This window comes from Crocuta crocuta, unplaced genomic scaffold, assembly GCF_008692635.1.
Source record: "Crocuta crocuta isolate KB4526 unplaced genomic scaffold, BGI_CrCroc_1.0 scaffold751, whole genome shotgun sequence".
Taxonomy (NCBI): domain Eukaryota; kingdom Metazoa; phylum Chordata; class Mammalia; order Carnivora; family Hyaenidae; genus Crocuta; species Crocuta crocuta.
This window is the reverse complement of record NW_027530353.1, coordinates 1279725-1302913: the sequence shown is the minus strand read 5'-3', so window position 1 is coordinate 1302913 and position 23189 is coordinate 1279725. Positions and strand designations below refer to the sequence as shown.

At 49.1% G+C, this 23189-nt stretch overlaps 1 protein-coding gene across 1 annotated transcript in view; it reads left to right on the top strand.

The window, feature by feature from the left end:
- The window catches only part of VOPP1 (VOPP1 WW domain binding protein), a 104169-nt gene that overhangs the window by 57854 nt on the left and 23126 nt on the right, over nucleotides 1–23189 (top strand). The window contains exons 3-4 of the mRNA XM_077765835.1: nucleotides 12963–13040; nucleotides 18269–18405. Coding sequence (XP_077621961.1) covers nucleotides 12963–13040; nucleotides 18269–18405 — 215 coding nt within the window. The remainder of the gene's footprint in view (nucleotides 1–12962; nucleotides 13041–18268; nucleotides 18406–23189) is intronic.

Here is a 23189-nt window from a genome sequence, read left to right as displayed (position 1 = left end):
GAAGTATCCTAGAGAATGTTCCATGTAAACAAATTTTTAAGTAATTCATTTGGTAGCAGAAATGGATTTGAACAGACAGGGTTATTCTTTTTAAAATTCCACCTAGTATGATGTGTTAAAAGATAAACTGAGGCATACTAGAATTCTTTTTAGAGTTTATTGAGTAAACATCAATTCACTTGGGCAATCCCATAATGGAAATCATTAGGAGCGCTCTACAACAGGAGCTAGGGGCAAGGATTTTATAAGGAAGAAAAGCAAGGCAATTATTTAATGGGCTGTCATTTAAATGGTTGCATTATTTGGGAAACCCTAGCTGTCTGTTTGTGAGTGGTTCTTAACCTTGAGGCATTTACAGGAATTGACTCTAGCCTAGGTTTTGGTTTGCTTAAATAGGCTCTAATGCCACCTCAGTTGATAGCCTCTTCTTTGCTTATCTTAACAGATGTTTTGTATATTTCAGTGCAGATTCTGCTCAGTAGTTATTATGCAGTCTTATCATCCATGAGTCCAAAGGGGTCTGAGTTCTCCACATATCTGGTCCCAGGAGTTTGGAGAAAGGATTTCAGTATGCCCCACTACTTAATAAACATCTTTGTACATACTATATCTGTACATGCTAGAATTTATTTTTGTCATGGGATAATTTTACAGAAATGTAATTATGTTAGCAAAGGTTATGCTTACGTTACATTTTAGTAAATACTGCCAGACTAGCCTCCCCAAAGCTGTCCTGATACAATCAGCCAAGAGCATATGACAGCGCCTGTTTCCAGCCATCCTCACCAGCACTGGGTGTAATACTGTAATCAAAGTACCCTTTGTACTCTGAGCTCATGTTAGTTGATGTGTTAATTTCATCTCAGGGAGTCTCCTTTCTAGGGCATTGTCACTTGTGCTTAAGGCCAGGCGCTTAAGATGTGCCAGGAGCTGTGTTAGGCACCTGGGCAGGACCTAGGGAATGAGATTGAACTGCTCTTAAGCTCGGGGTCCAGTGTGGAGGACAGATGCTGTTAACAATGAGCAATAATATAGTACCCTGATGAGAACTGTATAAATGGAGATCTAGCAAAGGGAGGATCATGGTGTATGGGGGAGATAAGGGGTGGTGGTAGGGAAGACTTCACAAAGCTGACCTTTGAAGGGTGAGCGGCAGTTTCAGAGGCTTTAGTGAAATGTAAGGCATGGAAGTATGAAGATGCATCCTCTGTTTGGCCACAAGGCCAGAGTTCAGGGTGCCTGGCAGGTGGCAGGCGATGAGGTGGAAAAAGGAGCGTGAGGCTCGTTGAGAGACTTCCTTCCGCACAGTGCGTCAGCTTGGTCTTTCAGGAAGCTGTCAGGGCAGTGCATGGCTGCGAGGTAGAGACTGGAGTGAGGAGGTCATTGCTGTAGTTAGGGCAGATTATGGAAGGCCTGACTCAATGGAGACAGAGCTAAAGAACACGGCGGTGGGCTTAAATAGTATTTCACAGAAGAATCAGTATAGGAATAAAGGGAGTCAGTTACTTGGAGGTTTCCAGTTGGGCAGACAGTGAGAGAGATCATGAAAAGGACAGGTTTAGGGAGGGATTTAGCAGAAGAGGGAGTGGAGGATGTCAGCTATGTGCACGAAGAGCTTGAAGTTCTTTCAGGACTTCCCAGAAGCACGCACAGTGGGGGCTTTGTTTTTGCAGCTCAGGAGGGAGTCCAGGGATAGACTGTAGATTCAAGAGTTCTGAACATGTAAATAGTAGTTCACCACCCAAGTAAAAGGAAAGCTGAGAAAGCAAGCCAGGTGTCAGCCTGACTCTACTTTTTATGATTTTTGAGCACATGGGCACTCGAGTCTGTCTGCTTTAAGGGTTGTAATGGCAAATCTGTATCGTTCCATTTGTATTTGTCATGCTAGTTCTGTTTAGAGAACATGACATTTATTAACCGATTTAGATGCTGTAAGATCCTAGGGCTTCGTTTCTGTTTTTCATTTTCCATATTAACTCACTCTTCTGGCCAGAATTTAGTTTTTCAATCTGAGGGTTTACCCAGAGCTAGAGGGCTAGGTTCTTTGTTTTTCAGGATTGTGTTGAATGGAACTGATTTTAAGTGACCATATCCTTTCTCTCTGAAAGGAGAAAAGAGGAGAAACCTCTCCCAGAAACACAAGGTTAGAGTCTCTGAACTTGGAAGTTAGCAAAAGTCAGTGGTGGTTTAAAGCCTCCTGGTCCATTTTACCTCATCTCACCTCAGCGACAAGTGCAGCTGCTCTCCTGCAGCAGCGATTCGAGGCTAAATGCCAAGGGAATGAGCCGTTTATAACCCATTTGGTCTGTTACTTTGAGGACTTATCATAAGCACTTAAAGTGTTTTCTTTCATGACAAAAGTAAAACTTCCCTAGGTAATTCCCATATGCCAACCTAAGTACAACCAGTTCTGGTTTATTTGAGATGTTTTCTAGTAAAAGATGTGCCTCTGGAGAAAACAACTCACGGGGCAGCTGTCCTTCCCACCCTCAAAGCTGGGTTTCATCAGAGCCACTGTGGCCCCCTCTTCAGAGCCCAGAGATGGTTGACTTTGCCATGTGTTACGACAACCAGATTGGAGTTAAAAGATCATCGAAGTAGGACCTTGTCTCAACAGATAGGCACAGCCCTGCCTGTCAGGGACACCAGGTCACACCAGGAAGGAAAAGATGCTGACATATCAATAGTTAGCTGATGCTGACAGAAAGAATGAGCCATCAGTCCATCCTCAAGTCTGTGAAGTTTTTGTCTTGACAGCCAGACAGATGAAAGGCTTAAAACCTGTGATTAGAGAGATGAAATTTCTTAAAAAAAAAAAAAAGTATTTCTTTCAGTTTTCACTATTGAAACTGATCAGAATATAACTATTACCTTGATTGTGATGATCCTGTCACAGGTGTTTGCATATGTGCAAATATCAAACTGCATGTATTAAATATGTGAAGTCTTTTATATAACAGTTGTACCTCAGTAAAACTGCTTTTTTCCTTGATTGGAAAAATCAATAAATCCCACCACATGCACAAACACAAGCTTGCACCTTACCCCTCCTCTCTTGGCTGGGTGCCAAGAAAGGAATAAGAGGTATGAGAGCTCCAAATTTAGGTCATTTGGTTCTCAGTCCTGGCTGTGGACCAGACTCACTTGAGGAATGATTCCCGACCAAAAGGCATGGGTATTTCTTAAAGCTGCCTGATAACTCTAACGTGAGCCAAACTGGAGAAGCATTTTCCTGAGTGCTCAACACCCAGTGTGAGCATGTGGAGTGTGAGGGGCTCCTCCTCGACCTCGTCCTTCCCTATGTTCAGGGGAGACTTCTTATTGTTTCATTCAAGTGGGGAACTCTCCCCTAGTAGGTTGGGGTCTGAAAGGCCAGCCTGAGCTATGATCTGCCATGTTGTGCCATCATAAGGCTGAAATGAAAAATGATATTCAATAATATAGTATAATAAAAAAGCTTGTTATAGGAAGGTAGAATTGGTGGCGAGTAATAGACTTTAGGAGGGCAGACTCAGTTTTGGCAAGAGATGGCTGTGACTCATTGATACACATCTGGAAGTGATGCTTCAGGGAGTTGGTGGGAAACCTGAAACGTCAGGAAGATCACATATGACCTTGTTGAGGAGGGAAGAGGCGAGAATACTCAGGATGTCGCTATGCTTCGGAAGCAAGCAGCCCACCAGGCTGAGAGTTTAAAAGGCGTAAGGAAAAGACAAAAAGTGGGTTCACCAACCAGGGCACTTGCTAGAGCAGTGGGCTCCTAGGTGGGGGCTTCAGGAGAATGATCTAGAGGAGAGTATTAACTGGATACTTTGTGATCATCTGGAACTAATTTGGGTTTGTCCCTCTAATGTCCTGTGAGGCTGGGCTCAGTTTTTTCAAAGGGACCATAAGACTGGGAGATCTGTGACTTGACGGGGTGCCTGAGTTTCATGGGGACAGTTAATAGCCTCTCACACAATAGCTCAGCGATGAGACAGGGCATTCTGGTCTAAATAAATAGGCCAGTTGGGTGGATTTGTAACTGGTATAAGAGCTGTCCCTATATATCAGGATTAAATCCCAGCATGGAAGGAAGTTCTCTAATGGAGCTCCCCATTGGCACCATCCTCCATACTTGTTGCAATTTGAGTGACATTGTGGAAGGCATGCTGTAGCAGTCACACTCACAAGCTGTAGGGAGAGGAGGTCATGGATCCTTCCTCCCTCCCTCCCTTCCTTCCTTCCTTCCTTCCTTCCTTCCTTCCTTCCTTCCTTCCTTCCTCCCTCCCTCCTTCCCTCCCTCTCTCCTTATATGTGAATATCTAATTCAAATACCGCTTTCTTTTCATCCAGGCAGTGAACAGCTGTGATTGGTCAGCATTTAGGACAGCCATTTAGTGTCCTAGAACCCACTTAGTGGTGGGTCTGGGTGCTCATGCAGCCACTTCTCCCACAAGGTGCACAATTTCAGTCCACACTCTTGCCCCCACACAGCGAGGCCAGGACTCACTTAGTGGAGTGGGTTTCTTTCTTTCTTTCTCTTTCTTTGATTTTCTTATTCCAGGCAGCCTGTGGGAAGATCTCTGGTTCTAGATTTCAGCGTTATGGTGTGATGAGAGTCCACCTGATGTTCAGGCCCAGGCCTCCCTCACTCTCCACCTGACCTTACTGGGGCGCTGTTGGACACTGCTGTGCCCATGTGCTGTGCGATCATTGCAGACAGGAGGAGCAGAATGGGGTGGCTGGGTGGCACATTCCTGGGTCCCAAGAAAACCTGACTCCCATTCTTCGTTTAAATGACAGAAGACTCAAAGGAACAGTGAATGCTTAGAGTGACAGAATGAGATTCCAGAAGCTCCTGACCGACTGAATAATAGACCAGATTTCAAACATGAAATTTAATTATAGTTAACTATTAGATCCTATATTTAGGTCCTGTGGCCCCTACTGTACAGGATGGGAAGCCTCTGTGGGAGGGGCGGCCCCTCAGGAGGTCCTGCAGTGGTGAGGGGACAGCTTCTGTGGGAGGGGTGGCCCCTCAGGAGGTCCTGGGGTGGTGAGGGGACAGCCTCTGTGGGAGGGGTGGCCCCTCAGGAGGTCCTGGGGTGGTGAGGGACAGCCCCTGTGGGAGGGGGTGGAAAGGGAAAGTCCGTCCCATGCTGGCTGGGGTCACAGGGGGAAGTCCTCCATACAAGGAAGGCCCAGAGTGCTCAAGCTCTTGCAAGGACATGTGTCAAGGAGACTTCATAAGGGCCCTGGGTAGACTGAGGACTAAGCTGACCTCTGTTCTGTCCCCACCCGAGTTTCACTTACCTTTTGGAATTTTCTCCAAACCTTGTGAGCATGTGTTTTTCTAAGGAGTCCCGTTTTAGTTTTAGTTTTTTTAGTTTTTTAGTTTTAGTTTTTCTAAGGAGTCCTGTTTCTCACGGGTTCCTTGAGAGTCTTCAATAACACTGAATGTCCTTCCTGATTTGAAGTCCGTGAGCCTTCACGCAGCTGCCTCGTGCTTTGCTCTGTGGGAACAAACAGAGGATAACAAAAGTAGTGCAAGAGGAAGTCCAGATATCAGGATACATATGGCATATGACTGAGGAGACCAGTCCCCTGTCAAACGAGGACATCGGATTGGACAGGAGAAATACACTGCACTGGCAGAATCTTAGAAGGAAGGGAATGGTGTGCTGAGTCTTAATCCAGCAGGTCATGGAATAGCTTGGAATTTAAATGAAACAGTGTTGACAGGAAATCACCTAAAGCTCCACACAGTTTTCACTTGTTAGCTATGCCCTATTCTTTATTTAAAACCAAAAAAATTAGCAAACCCTACAAACTGCATTTCTTGACCTCCACTCTGAATGCATAACTCATTTTTGTTGCTCCTCCAGATGCTGAGATGATTTTCCATGAATCAGTTTAAAATTATTTTTTAATGTTTATTTAGTTTTGAGAGAGAGAGAGACAGAGAGGGGGAAGCAGGGGAGGGGCAGAGAGAGACACACACAGCATCTGAAGCAGCCTCCAGGCTCTGAGCCATCAGCACAGAGCCCGACATGGGGTTTGAACCCATGAACCTCGAGATCATGATCTGAGCTGAAGTTGGAGATGTAACCGAATGAACCACCCAGGTGCCCCACCATGAATCATTTTCAATATAAATTACCATTTTACACCACATGAAAGAGTTAACATATCAACATCTGGCCATTTTTCTATACTACAAAAATTCTGTGACTTGATTAATGTTGAACATTCCCTGCCCTGCTATGTTATCCTTTTCTGCCCTTTGGATTTACGTGACTCAACAGCAAAGAAAAAATGTGTCCAGTGGCCAGACCCCTTCCCTCCTGGGCAGTGCCAGGCATGACACGTACTTACTTGTTGGACCCCTGAGATTTGCAGAAGAGCCGTCTTGTTCTATTTGCATTTAATCGCGGCTCTGACACATTTCCAGCTTGTGGCAGATACGCTTCCTGACATATGCTTCCTCTTACATTATGTGTCCTCAGGACCTCACCACCGATCCTTCACTGCAGGACAGAGGCTAGATAGTCTCATTTTATCCCTGTACTTAATTACAAGTTAACATCTCATCTCTGATCTCATCAGAAATTGATGTTTGGATCATGGGATGCGCTGAGGAATACTTGGCTAAGAGGGATCCCTTCCAGGGACCCACTGCAGCTGATGTGCATGCGGTTTCCACACCTCTGTAGCAGCTGTGTGTGTTTCGGAGTCCTAGATTGAAAATTAGGTATGTTGAGGAGTGGAGTTAGTTAAACATCCTATTGTTCTTTTCTGCTGCAAGTCTGAGCAGTGACACACAGAGTAGAATGAGAAGGAAAACTCCATTCTCTTGTCTCCGTCCTGACCTATTCTGTGTCCAGCACAGTGAAGGTAATGAGCATAGTTAGTCTTGAGCCGGCTTCTGGAACACCGGTGCCGTTTGAGACTTAGGCGCCAGACCTGATGTGTCAGACGATAGCTTATTTAGTACGCTGGGTGCCTGCTAGTGTTTCCTACTTTTTAATTCAGCTGAGTGTTACACGTAACATTATTTTGTAATCACAGCCGTCTGGAATGCCAATAGGTGTGTTCTTGGGGCCCCAGTTTACCAGCAGCTTCACTGAAAAAGAAGTAGCGGAGAGAAAGAGGGTAAGAGTGTCACCCCTGGGTCATTACGTGCTCCTTCGAGAGGTTGGCACTCACCAGCATCCACTCTGGGAGCCAGTCCAGGACTGCAGAGGAGCAGAAGTGTGCTTGGAGTGAATGGGTCTTCAGCTGAACAAGGGAGCAGAAAGGGCACTCTGTTTTGAGCAGAGAAAGCAGAGAATTAGTTAACTGCACATATTTGCTGCTAGTGTTCCAAATTTGGATCCTGAAAAGTAAGAGCACTTAGATGTTGAATCTTGGTAACAGAGAGTCATTTGAATTGGGAACTCAAAATCATTATACTTCTGTCTTTATTCTTGGGCTGAGGGGAGTGTGTGTGTGTGTGTGTGTGTGTGTGTGTGTGTGTGTAGAATTTGATACAAGAGGCTTGTAGAGGTTGTTGTCTTATGTGTTTTCTCTATCCTGGGAAATAGGACACTGCAGGAGCTTAGGTTTCAAAGTAGCAAATGCTTGCTCATAAGCATAGCTCTGAAGGGCAAGCATTTTATCAAAGTCAGCTCTTGAAAGATAATCCATTTACCACATGTTTATCCCTATGCCCGCTTTATACCAAGTCCATGTTTACCGCAATGGAACGGACTCCCTGACTCTGCCTTCAGCTCTGACTGCACCTGAGGCAGCTCTGCTTATCGTTACGAGTAAAACCCAGGGGGAGATACACAGGAAACATCATGGCGGCAAAGGTGGTAGAGCAATGGAGAGAAAGTGTTCTGAGCCGGGAAGAGAAGAGTTTCACTTCTCCCAATCCAGAAACATCTGCCATCTCTGTTCTCCACCGCTCCTCAGCCACCTCCTCCCTTCAGGGGGTGCTCATAAGCGGGCAGGTGAGCGGGGGGCATTCCCCCTTGAGGGGGTCTTCCTGAGAGTTGCATCTTCCAGAATTTGCTCATCGCAGGGAAACTTTCAGTAGAGTTAGGAACAAAAATGCAATAGCCATTTGACCAGTATCACCCAGGCAGAAGTCATGGGGCACCTGAAAGAGAGCTCAGCCCGGCACCATTGCCAGCAGGAAGTGACCTGCAGCTGCCCAGAACCTACCAGGAGGGTGAAAGAAGCTGATCTAGACACAACAGAACTTGACTGTGTCTACTTTTGGGGCTTACACAACAAAGCCTTGAAGGAGCAGCCTTTCTGTTGTGGCCTTTTGTTACCCGCACACACGTCTGTATGGGTGTATACGTGGCCAAAAGAGAAGTTGCGCAAAACACTTCCTACATGTGGTGTCTTATGATTTTTTTTAAATTGACCTTTGCCTCCAAAAAGTGGATATCACAACCTAATAAGTTGACTTCACAATCCAGTAGTGGGTCGCCGTAGCTGAAAAACACTGTTCTGATGTATAATTTATTACAGTAGCATTGGGGGTTCTTTCCAAATGAACATAATATCACATCTTACGGTATTATTTCTATCTTTAATGATAAATCATCTGCTGATTGTGGAGAGTTATTGACGTGGAGTGGTGTAGGCATTTGGGGGAATCTTAATGGCCAGTATGCTGTTCCAGGTTAAAGCATCACTAAGAGTGGTTGCTGAAGTGTGTCTGTAGGCGCTGCCCCAGGGACTTCCTGCCAGTTACCCAGGGACTCTGTGCTTGTCCCTGTTACTGTGGTCTGAATTTCCCTCTCTTCCCTGTCACTCCTTGGATCTTGACTTGCCCTTTGGGAATGGCTCCTGCCACATTAAACTTCACCTCCACCTCCTACATTTTCTCCACCTCTTTTGCTTTCTTAGGCATCCCTTCACTGCCCTGCTTCTCTCTGTCCCTTCCAGTTGGTTCCTTAACATGAGCTAAATGGTTGTGGACTCACCACACACCATCACTGGGATGCTCGGCCCAATAGCAGCTTGTAAAAGCAGGGCGTAGGAAGAACAGGCAAACCAAGTATGGACAAAGAAGTTAGTTACCCTTTGGTAATGGAAGACTCTGTACGACCCAAGAGGCAGCGTCTGTGCCAGGCACTTTCCCGGAATGCCGGCCAAGTCCATTCCTGGCTTTAGCAATAGTGCTGGTACTTAAAAGAGGATATCCCTAATGCCTTGTTTTCTGAACTTATTTCAGACATGAGGCTAATAATACTTAACCGTGTATATAGATGCTTTGGGTGTTATGACAGTGGTAGAGCACCTCACCTCATATCTAGAATGTAAGACATTTCATAACCTGTGATCTTTGTTCTTACTTGTCTTCGTATTCTGTTGCTACGTAATAAATTACTACAGACTTAGCAGATTGAAAGTATGTTCAGTAAAACCCTGGATTGTGAGTAACTCATCCTGTGGCTGTTCTGCAAGAGGAGCAAGCATTCCTAACAAATTTTAACTTGATAAGGAGTGATGTCTTGCAATACGAGCTGTACCCAAGTCCAAAAATCACATGATCACAACTGAGCCAATGGTTCTTGAAATTCGCTTTGATATGCAAGTGCTTTGGATTACAGGCATGTTTCCAGAATGAATTATGTTCACAAACCAAGGTTTTACTGTATATTTATCATTTCATAATTCTTAGAGATCACAAGTCTGGGCACAGCCTCGATGAGTCCTTTGCTCTGGGTCTCACAAAGCTGAAATCAGGAAGTTGGCTGGGTTGTGTCCTCATCTGTAGCTTGGGGTTCTCCTGCAAGTTCATGCAGGTTGTTGGCAGAGTTCAGTCCCCTGCGGTTGTCGGACTGAGGTCCCAGTTTCCTCGTCGGCTGGTTGGTGGTGGCAGTCAGCCCCTGGAGACCAGCCTCAGTCCGAGCCACGTGGCCCTCTGACAGCACTGCAGCTACTTAAAGCTAGCGGGAGAGTCTTATATAATATATGACCTTATATGATATTCTGTAATCATGGGCGTGGCCATCTCATCATATTCCTAGGACCTTCTACACCCCAGGGGAGGGGGTCTTGCAGACCACATACACTAAGGGGTGGGAATCTTGGGGCCATCTTTGAAACCTGCCCATCACGTGATCACATTTATCATGAATCTGACGTAACTGCTGAGGATTCTCTTTACAGATTCGTGATAGAAAAGAGTTTCATCTCTTTTCATTTATAATTAAGTGTTTGAACTGCACCTACCCTAAAGGCAAGAATTCCTTTTTCTCCCTTGAATACCCCCCCTTTCCTCCATACAAATGTATGCACCCTGCACCCCCCCCCAAGCACATACATACTGGTTACCCAGGACCACGGAGATTCTCGGGGAGGAGGGCACCAGGGCATCGCTGTGGACACTGCAGTGCATCACATTAGCAGAGGGTGCTGTTTGGGCCGTGCTGGGTCCTTGCGGGTACAGCCCTGGCCCCGATTCCCTGCCTGCCCCTCCCCCCCCCAGCCCCCTGGACCGGGCATTGCATCTCCTCTCACGCTCTGCGCTTCACCACTCTTCTCCACAACGCGGCCACAGTGCGGTGTAGCTGCGACTGGAGAGGCAGCTGGTCCAGCCGCTCTGGAGCCACGCTCGCCCACCGCCCAGGCCCTTGTGCTGGCCCAAGTCACTGTCAGGCTGCATTTCTGCGTGGCCTCTGCTCAGATGTCACCTTCTCAGTGAGTCATCCCCGAATTCCCTGTTGAAGCTTGTGTCATCTATTCCCCCTCCCTGCTCTCGGCCTGTCAGCTCTTTATTTTTCACCATAGTGGGACTTACTGTCATCACATGGCTCATTTTTAAAAGATTTATTGCTTGCCTCCCTTTTGTAGAAAGAAAGCTCCTCCTTGGCAGGGACTTCTGTCTGGCTTTCTGCTGCCCCACCCCCTACCCCTCCCAGGGTCCAGTGAGGAGCCAAGCTCCTTAGTAGCACCTTGGTGGCTTTTTAATGGATGCTTAGATTACAAGAACCAGCAGATTTTTTTAAATTTATTTTCTAATCTAAGTGTAATATACAGTGTTACATTAGCTTCAGGTGTACAGTAGAATGACTCAGCAATCCTGTCCATTACCCCGTGCCCATCAGAGTAGATGCACTCTTAATCTCCTTCGCCTGTTTCACCCTGCCTCATCTACCTCCCCTCTGGCAACCACCAGTTTATTGTTTGTATTTCAGAGTCTTTGGTTTTGTTTGCCTCTTTTCTTCCCTTTGTTTGACCAGAGGCATTTTGAGTCACACACTTTAGTCTTCTGCTGTGTGTTGATTGATTAAGGCAAGTGAAACAGATCACCTTATGTCACCGATTGACGGAAGTATCTTATGGAAATCGTAGCAAGTTCTACCTAGTATGTGGAAGTCCGTGTTTGTGGATTGTGGGAGGACTGGATGTGGAAACATCTGTATCATATGGTGTATGTGGTCTTGGTGGTGGTGGAGACTGGGCAGGAGTCTCTCAGATAAGTATGTCCTTGAAGTGATAGATTTAGCAGCAGTTGGGTGCTGGGTATTTAAAAAGATAGATGTGATGGGGCTCCTGGGGTGCTCACTCGGGTAAGTGTCCGACTCTTGGGTTGGGCTCAGGTCATGATCTCTCGGTTCATGAGTTTGAGCCCTGCATCGGGCTCTGGGCTGATGGCATGGAGCCTGCTTGGAATTCTCTGTCTCCTTCTCTCTCTTCCCCTTCCCTGCTCGCAGTGTCTGTCTCTCTCTCAAAAATAAATAAATAAACATTTAAAAAATATTAATAATAAAATAAAAATACGCAAGCCCTGGGAGCCAACCAAGGAGAAACAGCAGAGGAACTCGAGTCTGCTGAGTTTTACTATAACTCCCGACTTGCCATCTTAATGCATCTTCACTGATATTTCCCAGGGAGCTATTTTCTACACATTTATTCATAAAGCAAGCCAATTTTACTGGAATTATCTACAGATTCAGTGTCTAAGATCCTAGATCAAAGTGTGTATTTCTCTTAGCTCTTTTTTTAAAAAAAGAAAGCCGGCAGGGACCTAGATCACAGCTATATTACCATTTAACAATATTGAGGAACAGTCCGCCTTCTCCCTTTTCCTCACTGCCCGCCGCGTGGACTCAAGTCACTCCGGTGAAAGTGTGTCTGTAATACCAAGGTGCAGAGCCAAGGGGTTTCAGCGTTCATAGTAGTCTCTCTTTTCCAAAAAAAGGGAGGGGGGCAGGAATCTTAAAGACAGCTAAGGTGACTCCTTGGAGCCTGCACTGAGTCCGAAGGGCCTTGACTGGGCAGCTCTCCTAGAGGAGGAATGGCCCCTGAGCCCCAACCACCCACGCAGGGCCCCAACCCTCAGGCCCCATGGGGGGAGGGGGAATGAGACAAGGACAGTCCTGTCTGCGGGGTGTGTAGGTTGCAGCACTACAGGGTCCTGCCCTTCTGCCCCTTTCACTGGGAAACTGCAGAAGCTCAGTTATGGGGAAATCGAGGCTCGCAGAGGTCAAGGAGCTTGCCTGAGTCCCACAGCCATTAAGCGGCAGGACCAGAACAGAACCAGCTCATGTGTCTGACTTCATAACCTCTGCTCTGAGCCCCAGGGGACTTACCAGTGCCGTGCGCCCAGCTTTGGACCATCATCAGGGATGGAGCGTGGGCCAGGGTCTACTACACGTGGACACGGGTCTGTTGTTGAGCCTCCTGCCCATTGCAGCTGACGGAGCTCACACTGGCCTGGGTTCGCTGGCCCTGCCAGCAGGGGACCGTTGGGATTCAGCGTCTGGAACACGGTGCTCCGAGCTGCACCGCCCTCCGGCCGGAGCCATCTCGGCCCTGTCTGTTTGGGCCACCAGACAGCGCTCAGCTCTGGTTTGTGAAATGCAGCGGTGGCATTTCTGTCCTTCACACCAGAATCGGCCTGGACCTCGTGAGCTGTTCGGCCTTCCTTCTGACCCGGGACACTGACCAGCCTCTGCGCTTCTCTCCTATAGATGCCGCCCTTACGAGGACTGCTGTGGCTCCAGGTGCTGCGTGCGGGCCCTCTCCATCCAGAGGCTGTGGTACTTCTGGTAGGTCGCAACTCTTCCTGGTCTCGAATGCCTTCCNGCCCCCCCCCGCCAGGGCTCTGCCACCCTCAGTGTTGTCAGTCACCGTCACCTGAGGTCTTGGTCTCGGACACAGCCTCGGTCAAGGAAGCAGGTATGTTCGGGTTGGCTCACTGCGTTTGTGGGAAGCTCGCTCCCGTTTCCACAGGCTGTGCCTGGGAGAGAGGACTGAGTCTGGGAAGGTGGGCTGGAAGGCCGTTGATCTCCGGCGGCTGCTGCTCCACTTTCTGAGATGGAGCTGAGGGTGATCTTCGGAAAGAGAGTTAGCAGATCTTGTGATCAAGTCTGTGCTGCCTGGAAGTCATCTCCATTCGTTATGTCCGCAGAATAGTCACTTTCAGGATAGACAGCCTTGTCCATCTTCCAGCTCTCCTGAGGGAAGGCTGTAAAATTCTACCTTGAGAGGGGATGAGGGAGTGGCGTTGACAGAACATCCTAGAAGGAGAAAGGTGCGGTTTCCATCAACAATAGGATGGCCCAGTGGATCGCCTTCTTCAGAGGATGACTGCTAGGGGTGTGTCTGACAGTGTGTGTGAGTCTATAGTTGAGAGACGCTGCTTCCAATCTCAGGGACGGCAGGGCGTGAGTGGGAGAGGATGTGCCTAAAACCAAAAGAGCACTTCCTGCACCCACACGCCCTCTCGTCTGCTCCACGGCAGTGGTAGGTCATCCAGGCAAACTCCACAGAGGGTTAAGACTTAGGCTTCTCTGTGACTTTTAGATTCTGACATTCCTGACTTCCGAAGACTTTCCGACTTTTACTAAGCATGTTACAGCAGCCACTTGAAACTTTTTTATGGGGTTTTGTCTTTCCCTTCCGACAACTGTTCCCAGTGTTTGATTAGGGGAAGCGCCAGTAGGTGGGATTCCACTTGTCCCATTGTCTTTCATAGGAAAGCCTGCCTCCATACCCCCATCACCACCCCCTAGATGGGGCATTGGCTATCTGGGGACTCACCTGTCCTATCGGGCCCTGGCCTGGCCCCCGCTTAGGGCTGGCTTGGATCCCCTGTCTTGATGTCACCACTTCTAGGAAGAGCCCTCCTGAGCCAAGCGCCATGTTGGTGCCTAAAACCCTATAATAGAAGGTGAATTGTTTTTTCAGTCTAAGATTTTTCTAAATGTAAATATCTCTGGGTCCACTTGAAGTGGGGCGGGCAGCCAAAGCAGGGCCAGGAAGACCAGGATGGGTGGTATTTCAGAGCCCAGCTTCATGCATGCTTTCCCTCAGAACTTTCCTCCATGGGGCCTTGTGGGAGAAGGAGACAGGACTGGCTGGGGCAGGAGTCCTGACATGGTTAGGAAGTTATGCCAGGTTAGCCTGAAGCACCAGACGTTCCTAAAAATGAAATGTTCCTAAAAATGAGGAAGCTCTTGTCAAGGTTTAGGTATTAGGAGATTCTTAAACCAATTCAGCATGTAGGAGAAACGCGAGGGCCTAGAAGCTACAGCATCTTCTGTTGGCTTTCCCAGGAAATTTCACCTGAGCCGGCAGCCAGGTGCCTTTGAGCGACCGGCCAGGGCCACTTGTCAGAGTTGGGATGCGTAGATAAGTCAGCACGCAGTGAGTTAGCGGGCTCCCTGCACAGAGACATCGCGTGGGTGCCGTCAGACCGGGTGCCAGATGCCAGAGGGGGAGATTCTGACAGCACGTTCCAAAGTGGGGGTATAGCCGGAGGACAGCTGGAGGTGTGAGTCCAAGGCGCCCCAGCCGAAGTCAGAGGATGCTTGGGTCCAGCTCTCGGGAAACACCAAGTGTCTCCTCACACCGGGCCCCATGGAGAGGCTCTTAGGGTCACCAGGCCTCTAACAGAGACAGGTGCCTGCATAGTAATTATACATGGAGAGTTTTAAACTGGTGTTCTGGAAACACAGGATAGAGCCTCTGATGCCAGAAAAGTTGGGAAAAGCAGCGAAGCTTCTGGCTGGGTCTCAGAGAGGGTGCGCCGTTCAAAGGCACCAGCATGTTGATGGGACAGGGAGGTGGGAAGGACCAGCGTGGTGAGAGAGGGACAAGAGTCATGTGGGGGGGGGCGGTGGGGGGGGGGGGCCGTCGGGACTGCGGATATGGAGCTGGGTGTGGAGTCAAGGAAGGGCTGCTCTCCTCCCCTCTCTTGGTCCCAGCTCGTTTTTAAGAACCTCTGTCTCCTTACCATAAGAACAAAGGTTTTGGAGGAGATGCTTTCAAAAGTCCCCCCAGTTCTAAAATCTTGAGTGATCTTTAACCAACACAGTCTGAATGAAATCCTTTGGGTTAGAAAAACTAGACCGGTAGCACCCTTGTGTAGAGCTGGAAAGCACACCGCGAAGGAGTTAAAACCGGCAGGGTTAGCGTGTGCGTGAGCCCCGCTGCCAGGGTCCCACCCCAGAGGTCTGGGTGCACTGGGTCCACATCGTGGCTTCCGCATCGTGGCTCCCCCGGAGGTCTGGGTGCACCTGGGTCCGCATCGTGGCTCCCCCGGAGGTCTGGGTGCACTTGGGTCTGCATCGTGCCTCCCCTGCTGCCCAGGACGTGTGTTCAGGGAGGGAGCTGCTGCACCCAGTACTGGGGGAGGGCAGGAAGGGATCGAAACAACACACATTGAACTGAAGAAACCAGATTACTTCGGATCGTAGAAAAGGCACGAACTTCCTCTCTTAATCCCTGGAAAGCTCCCAAAACCTGCTCGGCAATGAAAGGGAGCAGCATCTAGAGCACAGTCAACCTTTAGTGCTTCAAAGGACGGCTTTTCTTACTCTACCCCTCCCTTCCCCCTTCCTCTCTTCCCTTGTTCTACAAGCTCATTTTCCTGCCTCGTCAGTTTCTCCCTGAAGGTCTCTCAGACTAGTGTTTCCATGAGGAATGAACCTGATGAGCATTGATACCTAAGCTGGCAGTCAGTCTCCTACTTTGTGACTTGTTCTGTCCCCACCTGGTACTTACTAGGTCTCTATCAGGTGCAATGTCATTCACATTTGGCTAGGAGAAGAAAAAATCCTTTCGATAGTGGAACGGATACCTTAGCCTACCGCATGGAAGAGATCCCTGTCTCAGATGTCCTGCGCCTTTTCCAGAAACAGGGAGCCTGGGCTCCTGGGAGCGAGTGGTAGCGCTGTTTGAAAAGCGCTATAAACCCTGTATGTAAACCCTTGCGCACAGTCAGCCTCTCTGTGCTCAGATACTTACAGTTGGACCCACTGTTGAATGTAAGATTACCTTTGAGTCCACCCCAGAGAAATTCGCTTTAAGAGCCAGAACAGTTCCCTTGAGGCTCCAGCATCTCCGTGCTGAGATGCCAGACCCCTCACAGCCTGGAGTCTTTAGTTTGCCGAGACAGCAGCGTCCTCGGCCTCTCCCCCGTCTGTGGCCCACAGCCATCCTCCGGGGGCCTCCTGTGACCCGGCTCCCCGCTGGCGCACCTGCACTGTTCTTTCCACCCAGCACGTGCCTTCCCTCCCCTTCACCTGGCCTCTTTCTTTCCATCCCTTTCCAGAACTAAGCTCAGATACTGCTTTGAAGGAAAAGAAGCTTTTTGGATCGCCTCGCTATAACACGTACCCTTGTTTAAAACCTCATGTTGCATTGAGTTGTACACGTAAAAATGGTGAAAATGGTCACTTTTACATTATGTATGTTTTCTTATATACGTATGTGCGCGCACGCACACACACACACACACACACACACTTACGACAGCACCTTCAATTTTCTTTCTTCCCACTTACCAGAGTTGTAAATCAGTGATTTTGTAAATCTGTTGTTTGCTGTCCCTCCTCTATCAGAACTCAGGTTTAGTGGGTGGGGAGGGACTTTACCTTACTCTCCATAATGCACAACATGATGCTGGGGCCAGAGCAGGCGCTTAAACATCGTTGAATGAATGATGAATTAGAAGACAGGTCCAAAACCACAATTTCAGCCCTATCTCGAATCATTTCCTGACCGACTGATGGACTTACACTTAACATCCTATTAGTCTTCTTTATGGTAGACTTTATCACCTACTTTTTTCTTACATTTCATTTATGTATGTGGTCAGATGCCTTTGACCGTGATGCAGCTGGCTCTGCTGCTCCTTCATCCTTCACAAGGCAGTAGGCTGCCCACGCAGTTTGGGTAAATTAGGTGAGGTTCCGGAAGGTTCCACAAGTCCCATCATACTGTCGGTTCAGAGATAGTCAAGAGTTTCTCAGCCATGTCTGTGCAGGACAGATAACTTGGCCCTTCTCAGAATGACTTCCCCCATTTCTAGAAATAAAGGGTAGGGTGCAAGTGTGAGCTGGAAGAAGCCATTTATCCATTTTTTAGTCATTTATTGAATGCCAGTGATGTGAGAATCTCAGAGAATTTTCAGACGAGTTAGACAAAGGTTCTGTCCTTAAGCAGTCAGCTCTACTGTTTGTTAGACTTGAAGGTCACGATAGGAGGTCGGCCATACTTAGCACGTAGAGATTTTATATCTGTGGCTCTCTTATCGGGTATGAGTACTTTCTCCTTTAGTTTTTCTATAATTAAGGTGTGCCCTAGGAAGGTCACCATGTAAAATTTCTTTCTGAATATTCATGTAATAATGGAGAGAGAATGGCTATAAAGGACAAATGTGCTTATCCGTGTTGCTTTCCCTGTGAACAGAAAATGTGGGACATGGACAGCGGGGCAAAAGCTGGATTGGCCATGGTGTTCAAGCAAGATCGAGAAGGTCCTGTTTTGACTAAAATTAATTGAGTTGAGGTCAGAGCCAAGGACAAGAAAGAGACTGCACCAACCCTTTGAAGGCAGCTAAGCATGTGGAGCTATTTGAGACAGAAAACTCACTTAGAGAGTTTCTCAGTGTGAGAGGGCTGCATTCAGGGCTGTCCCAAAGTCTGCAGGCCAGCAGTCGCCCTGGTGTCACCCACCCAAGAATGTCCTGGGGGAAAAGTCAGGGGAAGGCCAGCCTGAGGGGCCGGGTGTGAGCCCCACCCTCTGACCCCAGCACGTGGGAGCCGCTGCTCATGGATCTCGGAGTCTGTGGGCCTTTGAGCCTAGGCCATCCCTGGGCAGCCACTGTGTGCCCCGAACCCCGCCTCACCCTGTGCTCTGAGCCCTGCCTCACCCCTGTGCCCTGAGCCTCTCCTCTCTCCTGTGTCCTGAGCCCCCCCTCACCCCTGTGCCCTGAGCCCCTCCTCACCCTATACCCTGAGACCCCCCTCACCCCTGTGCTCTTGCTCAGGTTCCTCTTGATGATGGGTGTGCTCTTCTGCTGTGGAGCCGGCTTCTTCATCCGGAGGCGCATGTACCCCCCACCGCTGATTGAGGAGCCCGCGTTCAACGTGTCCTACACCAGGCAGCCCCCCAACGCCACCCCAGGTCAGCCCACCCCCCATCCTGGTCTCTGCTCTGTGTGCCTTATGTCTCCTCCGCAAGCATTTGAAAAGCACTGCTATGGAACATGCTAGAATCCAGTCAGGCCGTGTTTATCCAGTTAGTTCTTATGGTCAACCTCACTGTGCATTTGTGTTGAGAAAAAGTGCAGCGTCTATTGGGCTGCATGTCTGTTACCTCGTATTCTTACTCAATTAGAGGTGCACATTTTATGCATGTCTCTGCAGTTTCTGTAACCATATCGTTTGCTCTCTGTCTTTGCCCTTAAAAATTCCTTCACGTATACATTTCTGTGTACGAGCAGTAGTGTCCCTGCCATTCATAGTGCCTCGGGGCTAAATATTAATTATGTTGCTAAATGGTGATTTGCTTAGATAGTCTGTCATTGCCGATCCTCTGTTTTCTCTTGTTTTGCTTTTTATTCATTCATTCAATAAGTATTGACTATGCATTTACTAGTATTCTGAGTACTTATAAATAGAGCACATTTCTGCACAAGTTAAGGGTGGCCTGATTAGGCCACATTACCCGAAGTGATGTCACAGACTCCAAAGAAATGAGTGGTTTCTAAAAGCTTACAAAACTGCTTTCACTGTCTGAAAGCCCCAGGCTCTGCGGGGGGTGAAGGCAAGCCTCCCTTGGGACGCAGGCTGCTTCCCTCTTGGTGGCGTTGTACATGCCCTTCCCTGTGAGGGCACCTGCTGAGGAGAGAGCGGAGCGGGGTGGGTGGGCACAGCTCAGGAGAGCTCGTCTTTCGGCCACTGTGTGCCAGGGAGATGTGGCCGCTTCCCTCTTGCGCTTGCTGCTCTGCTGCTCACCGCTTCCTGCCGGGCAGTGGAGGGCGGGGCCTCTCTCCCCCTTGCACACCCCCGGGAGACGCGATTCTAGGAGCAGCTCCTGCCTTGGTTTTTATGAAGTTTGAGTCCTGCAGATTGAGTGTGCCCTCGAGATGTGCTCTACGGTATAGGGCTTACGGTTAACAGCACCGTATCATCCACTTCACACTTTGTGAAGACGGTAGATCTTGCGTTGAGTGTTCTTATCACCAGAATCCTCGGAATGAATTTGGAGGTGACGAATAGCTTTATGGCACACATAGTGGTGCTGACTTCCCAGTACGTATTTATCTCCAAACGCATCACGTTGTATACGTTCGATAGGCCTGGTTTTTTGTACATCAATCATAAGTTTTTTTCAAACCAAAAACCATTGGGAGGATTGAGTGTAAGTGTTCTGTCTCCTGTCCTCATGCGGAAGTGCAGATCTCAAGATGCAAAGGGCGTGGAGATGGATGTTTGTTGTTTACGTCCTTTACAGTTTTCTTCTACCACATACTCCCCAGTTTTCTTTCTTAAAGAATCAGCTTCATAATTTTTTTAATGTTACTAAAAGATCTGCATATATATTTTCCATAACAGTCCAGAGGTTGCTGTACATTAAAAGCTTTCAACCAGGGTTAGTACCACTTTTCATGTGTAAGTGGATTTTTATTCTTTCCTGGTCCAGCATCCGGTGAAGCACAAATTTTCAGTTACAGTTGGGGGCTGGGGCGCAAAATTAGATCTCATCTGGGTTCGTCAGAGTCAGTCTTCCCCTCCACCCCCAAGAAAGAAACAGACCAGAGAAATTGGGTCAGAGACTTCTGAATTTCCTCCCTTCTGAATTTCCTCCCTTTTCCTGTCAGTACTGTGTGGCTTTTCAGTGCAGGGAAAAGCAGCACGTGTCCCGCGTGGCCACGGGTACAAGGTGCCACGTGTCTTTGGTCCGTGGTGCTGGCCAGGTCTGTCGTCCCCTTGCTGTCAGGGTGACTGCGGTGATCAGGTGGAGCTCCCAGCCGTCTGGCATTACACCCCTTGAATGTCTGCGGCATCTGAGTATTTCCAAGTGAGAACGCTCTGTGTCCCCTGCGTGCCGGCCTTCCTCATCCTGTCTCTTTTCTGCATCTCGGTGCACCCTGACTGGGGTCCTCAGACCTCTTACCGCCCACACCCCATCACTAGGCATCAGATTGTACCAGGTCTCACCTCACTCTTACCTCACCCCGGAGCAATCAATGGCTGCTGAAGTTTCCCAGTCACTGGTAACCTTCCAGTTCTTTGTCTATCTACCACATTGCCACCAGAAAGTCCAGGAGGTTCTTTAACATTTTTTTAAATGTATGTTTATTTTTGTGTGTGTGTGAGGTGTGAGAAAAAGAGAGAGAGAGAGAGAGACAGCATGAGCAGGGGAGGGGCAGAGAGAGAGGGAGACACAGAGTCCGAAGCAGGCTCCAGGCTCCGAGCTGTCAGCACAGAGCTTGATGTGGGGCTTGAACTCACGAACGTGAGATCATGACCTGAGCTGAAGTTGGACCCTTAGCCAACTGAGCCACCCAGGCACCCCAGAAAGTTCTTAAAAAAAAAAACAAAACACATAGGTCTTGTTAGTCTCCTGCTTTAAGGGTCTCTGCCAGCTCATTTTGCTCCCAGCAAGTCCACTTTCCTTAGCCAAGGACTGGGAGCCCTATACAGTGTCATCCCTCTGCCTGTGACCTTGCTTCTACTCAGCACCGGGTGTGAGCTGCATGCTCTGTCAAGCCCAGCCGTCTCTCTGGGCCCCTGTGCGTGCCCTCTGTCTGCCGGGAAAATGTCCCCTTAGTGAAATTGTCCCTGGCCATTTCCCTTCCTTGATTTTCTCTCCCGGGTGTTTTGCCAAGTGCATTAACAGCATTTATTATGGTGAATTTTAATCCCTTCGGTATACTTTGGACCCCCCACTGAGCCCATGCTTCTGTAGGATTCCCATCTCCGGCACCAGGCAGTCTCATGTCTGCCAGCTGGCCAGCCTGGGTTCAGCGTTTCCAGTGGTCACGCTCGGAGCCAGGGGCCCAGGCCTCCCTGAACTGCCCGCTCAGCCCATTTATGCTGCACAGCTGGGCAGCCGCAGTGCAGCCTGGGCTCTGGCCCTCACCCACTTGCATGCAGCATGGTTTGCGCAACTGCGTGCGAAAGCCTGCACAGTTGCCCAGATGGTCCCCGACCATGGTGAGAGCTACGGAGGACACCTTCAGGATGTAGGGAAGCCATGCATGTGAGGGACTCGGTCTGGGTGTGAGTGGGGAAGGAGTGAGGGACTGGGAAGAGAGGCTCCTGTGATCTTCCTTTCCTGCCAGCCTTTCCTGTGCCCACCAAGTCTCTGGAGCCGCAGAGCTCCAAACAGCTGTTGTCCATTGTGTGGCCACAGCACCAGCTGCAGGACACTAGAAGATGGCATAAATGTAGGGCAGGAGCGTCCCAAATAAAAATCATGAGTCCCTTTGTAGACAGTGGAGAAAGCCCAGAATTGCCAGTGAGCAACTGTTCAGGGCGAAGCCCAGCCTCTCAAACATCTCGGGCACTGTGGTTTGACCTCATTCTACCGCGCTGTTGGAGGCATTCAGAGAAATGGGGGCCATTCCTCTTCTTCCTAGATCTGCCATGATGCAGCTACCGTTGGAGCTGGTCAAAGAGCCCATTCCCCACCTGCTGAGAGACACTGATTTGGGTGCCCCCACCCCTCTGCAGTGGGTCGTCACCCTCTTCTTCCATTGGTACACTTCATGCAGACCCATAGCAGTGTGAAGTAGTCAGTCCCCAGATACACCAGAGCATCTTAAGAAAATAAGACTTGATTTGGGCCGTAGGAGTGTGCAGTTTCCATAATTTCACTACAAAATTGGGGTCTGTGTCCTTTGTCGCAGCACTAAGCTCAGAAGCAGTTTGAGCGCTTTGATGGGATTGTTTAGAATTAGTCATAGAAAAATAGGGACTGTTGGCTTTTCAATGATTCCAGTGTAGATATCCACCTCATCCAGTTGGTGGGTTTCATGCCCTCTGTTTGTTTAGATCCCATAATGCTCAGGGTACAGTGCCCCTAGGAGATGAGCAGGGTAAGAAGGGCCATGCAGAGCCTGGCAGTCCAGGAAGAGAAACTCTGCGTGCTAACATTATACGGTACGGTCATAGGGTAATTAGTACATTTAGGGATATGGTATCTTCCTGAAACACAATACAGTACTTGGGGACTTGCTGCAGCGGCTCCCTTTCTCCTCTGTTGATCCGAGGTGTGGGGAGTGGATTTGAGGAGCTTTGCTTATTCACAAAGAAGAAAAGGCAGAAGGTTTTAGAGAACCTAGTGGCGCCCTGGGGGACGGGGGAGGGTGGCAGGTCACGTCGTCCTGGTACGCGGAGGGGCACCCGGCTGTGCTTCGGCTGCGACCTGCGCCCCGGTCCAGCCTGGCCGAGCGGAGGGAGCTGCAGACCGGCTCCCGGCCGGGACCAGGGGGAGGGCTGCGGAGGGCTGTGTGCGGCTTGGAGCAAGACCCGGGGGGAGATGCTCACAAACGGGGCGTGTGACTGAGATTCAGGGGTCGGGTCCGAGTCCGCCCGGGAGCCAAACAGTTTTTAAAAAGGCTGAAGCTCAGGGCCTGCCCGTGGCTCATGTGGGCCGTGAGCTAGGGGAGGGTGTGCAGAGAAGCTGTGCTCTGAGGAACAAAAAGAGGGACCTGGACGGGGGCTTCGGAGGCCTAAGGTCTGTGAGAGCAGAGCGGGCCCCTTTCTCTTCTGACCCTCATCCCTTTATCTGCAAAACGGAATCATATAAAGAAAAGCATTCCTCATTTTAGTTAGTCTTTCTCTCTATATAGAGGTGGCCAAAACGTCACTGAAGAAAACCAGAGCCCCCTGAATGGTGTCCCCCCCGCCCCCATCTTTCCTCATCGTGCTGCTGACAGGGCCCATTGGACCTGCCCT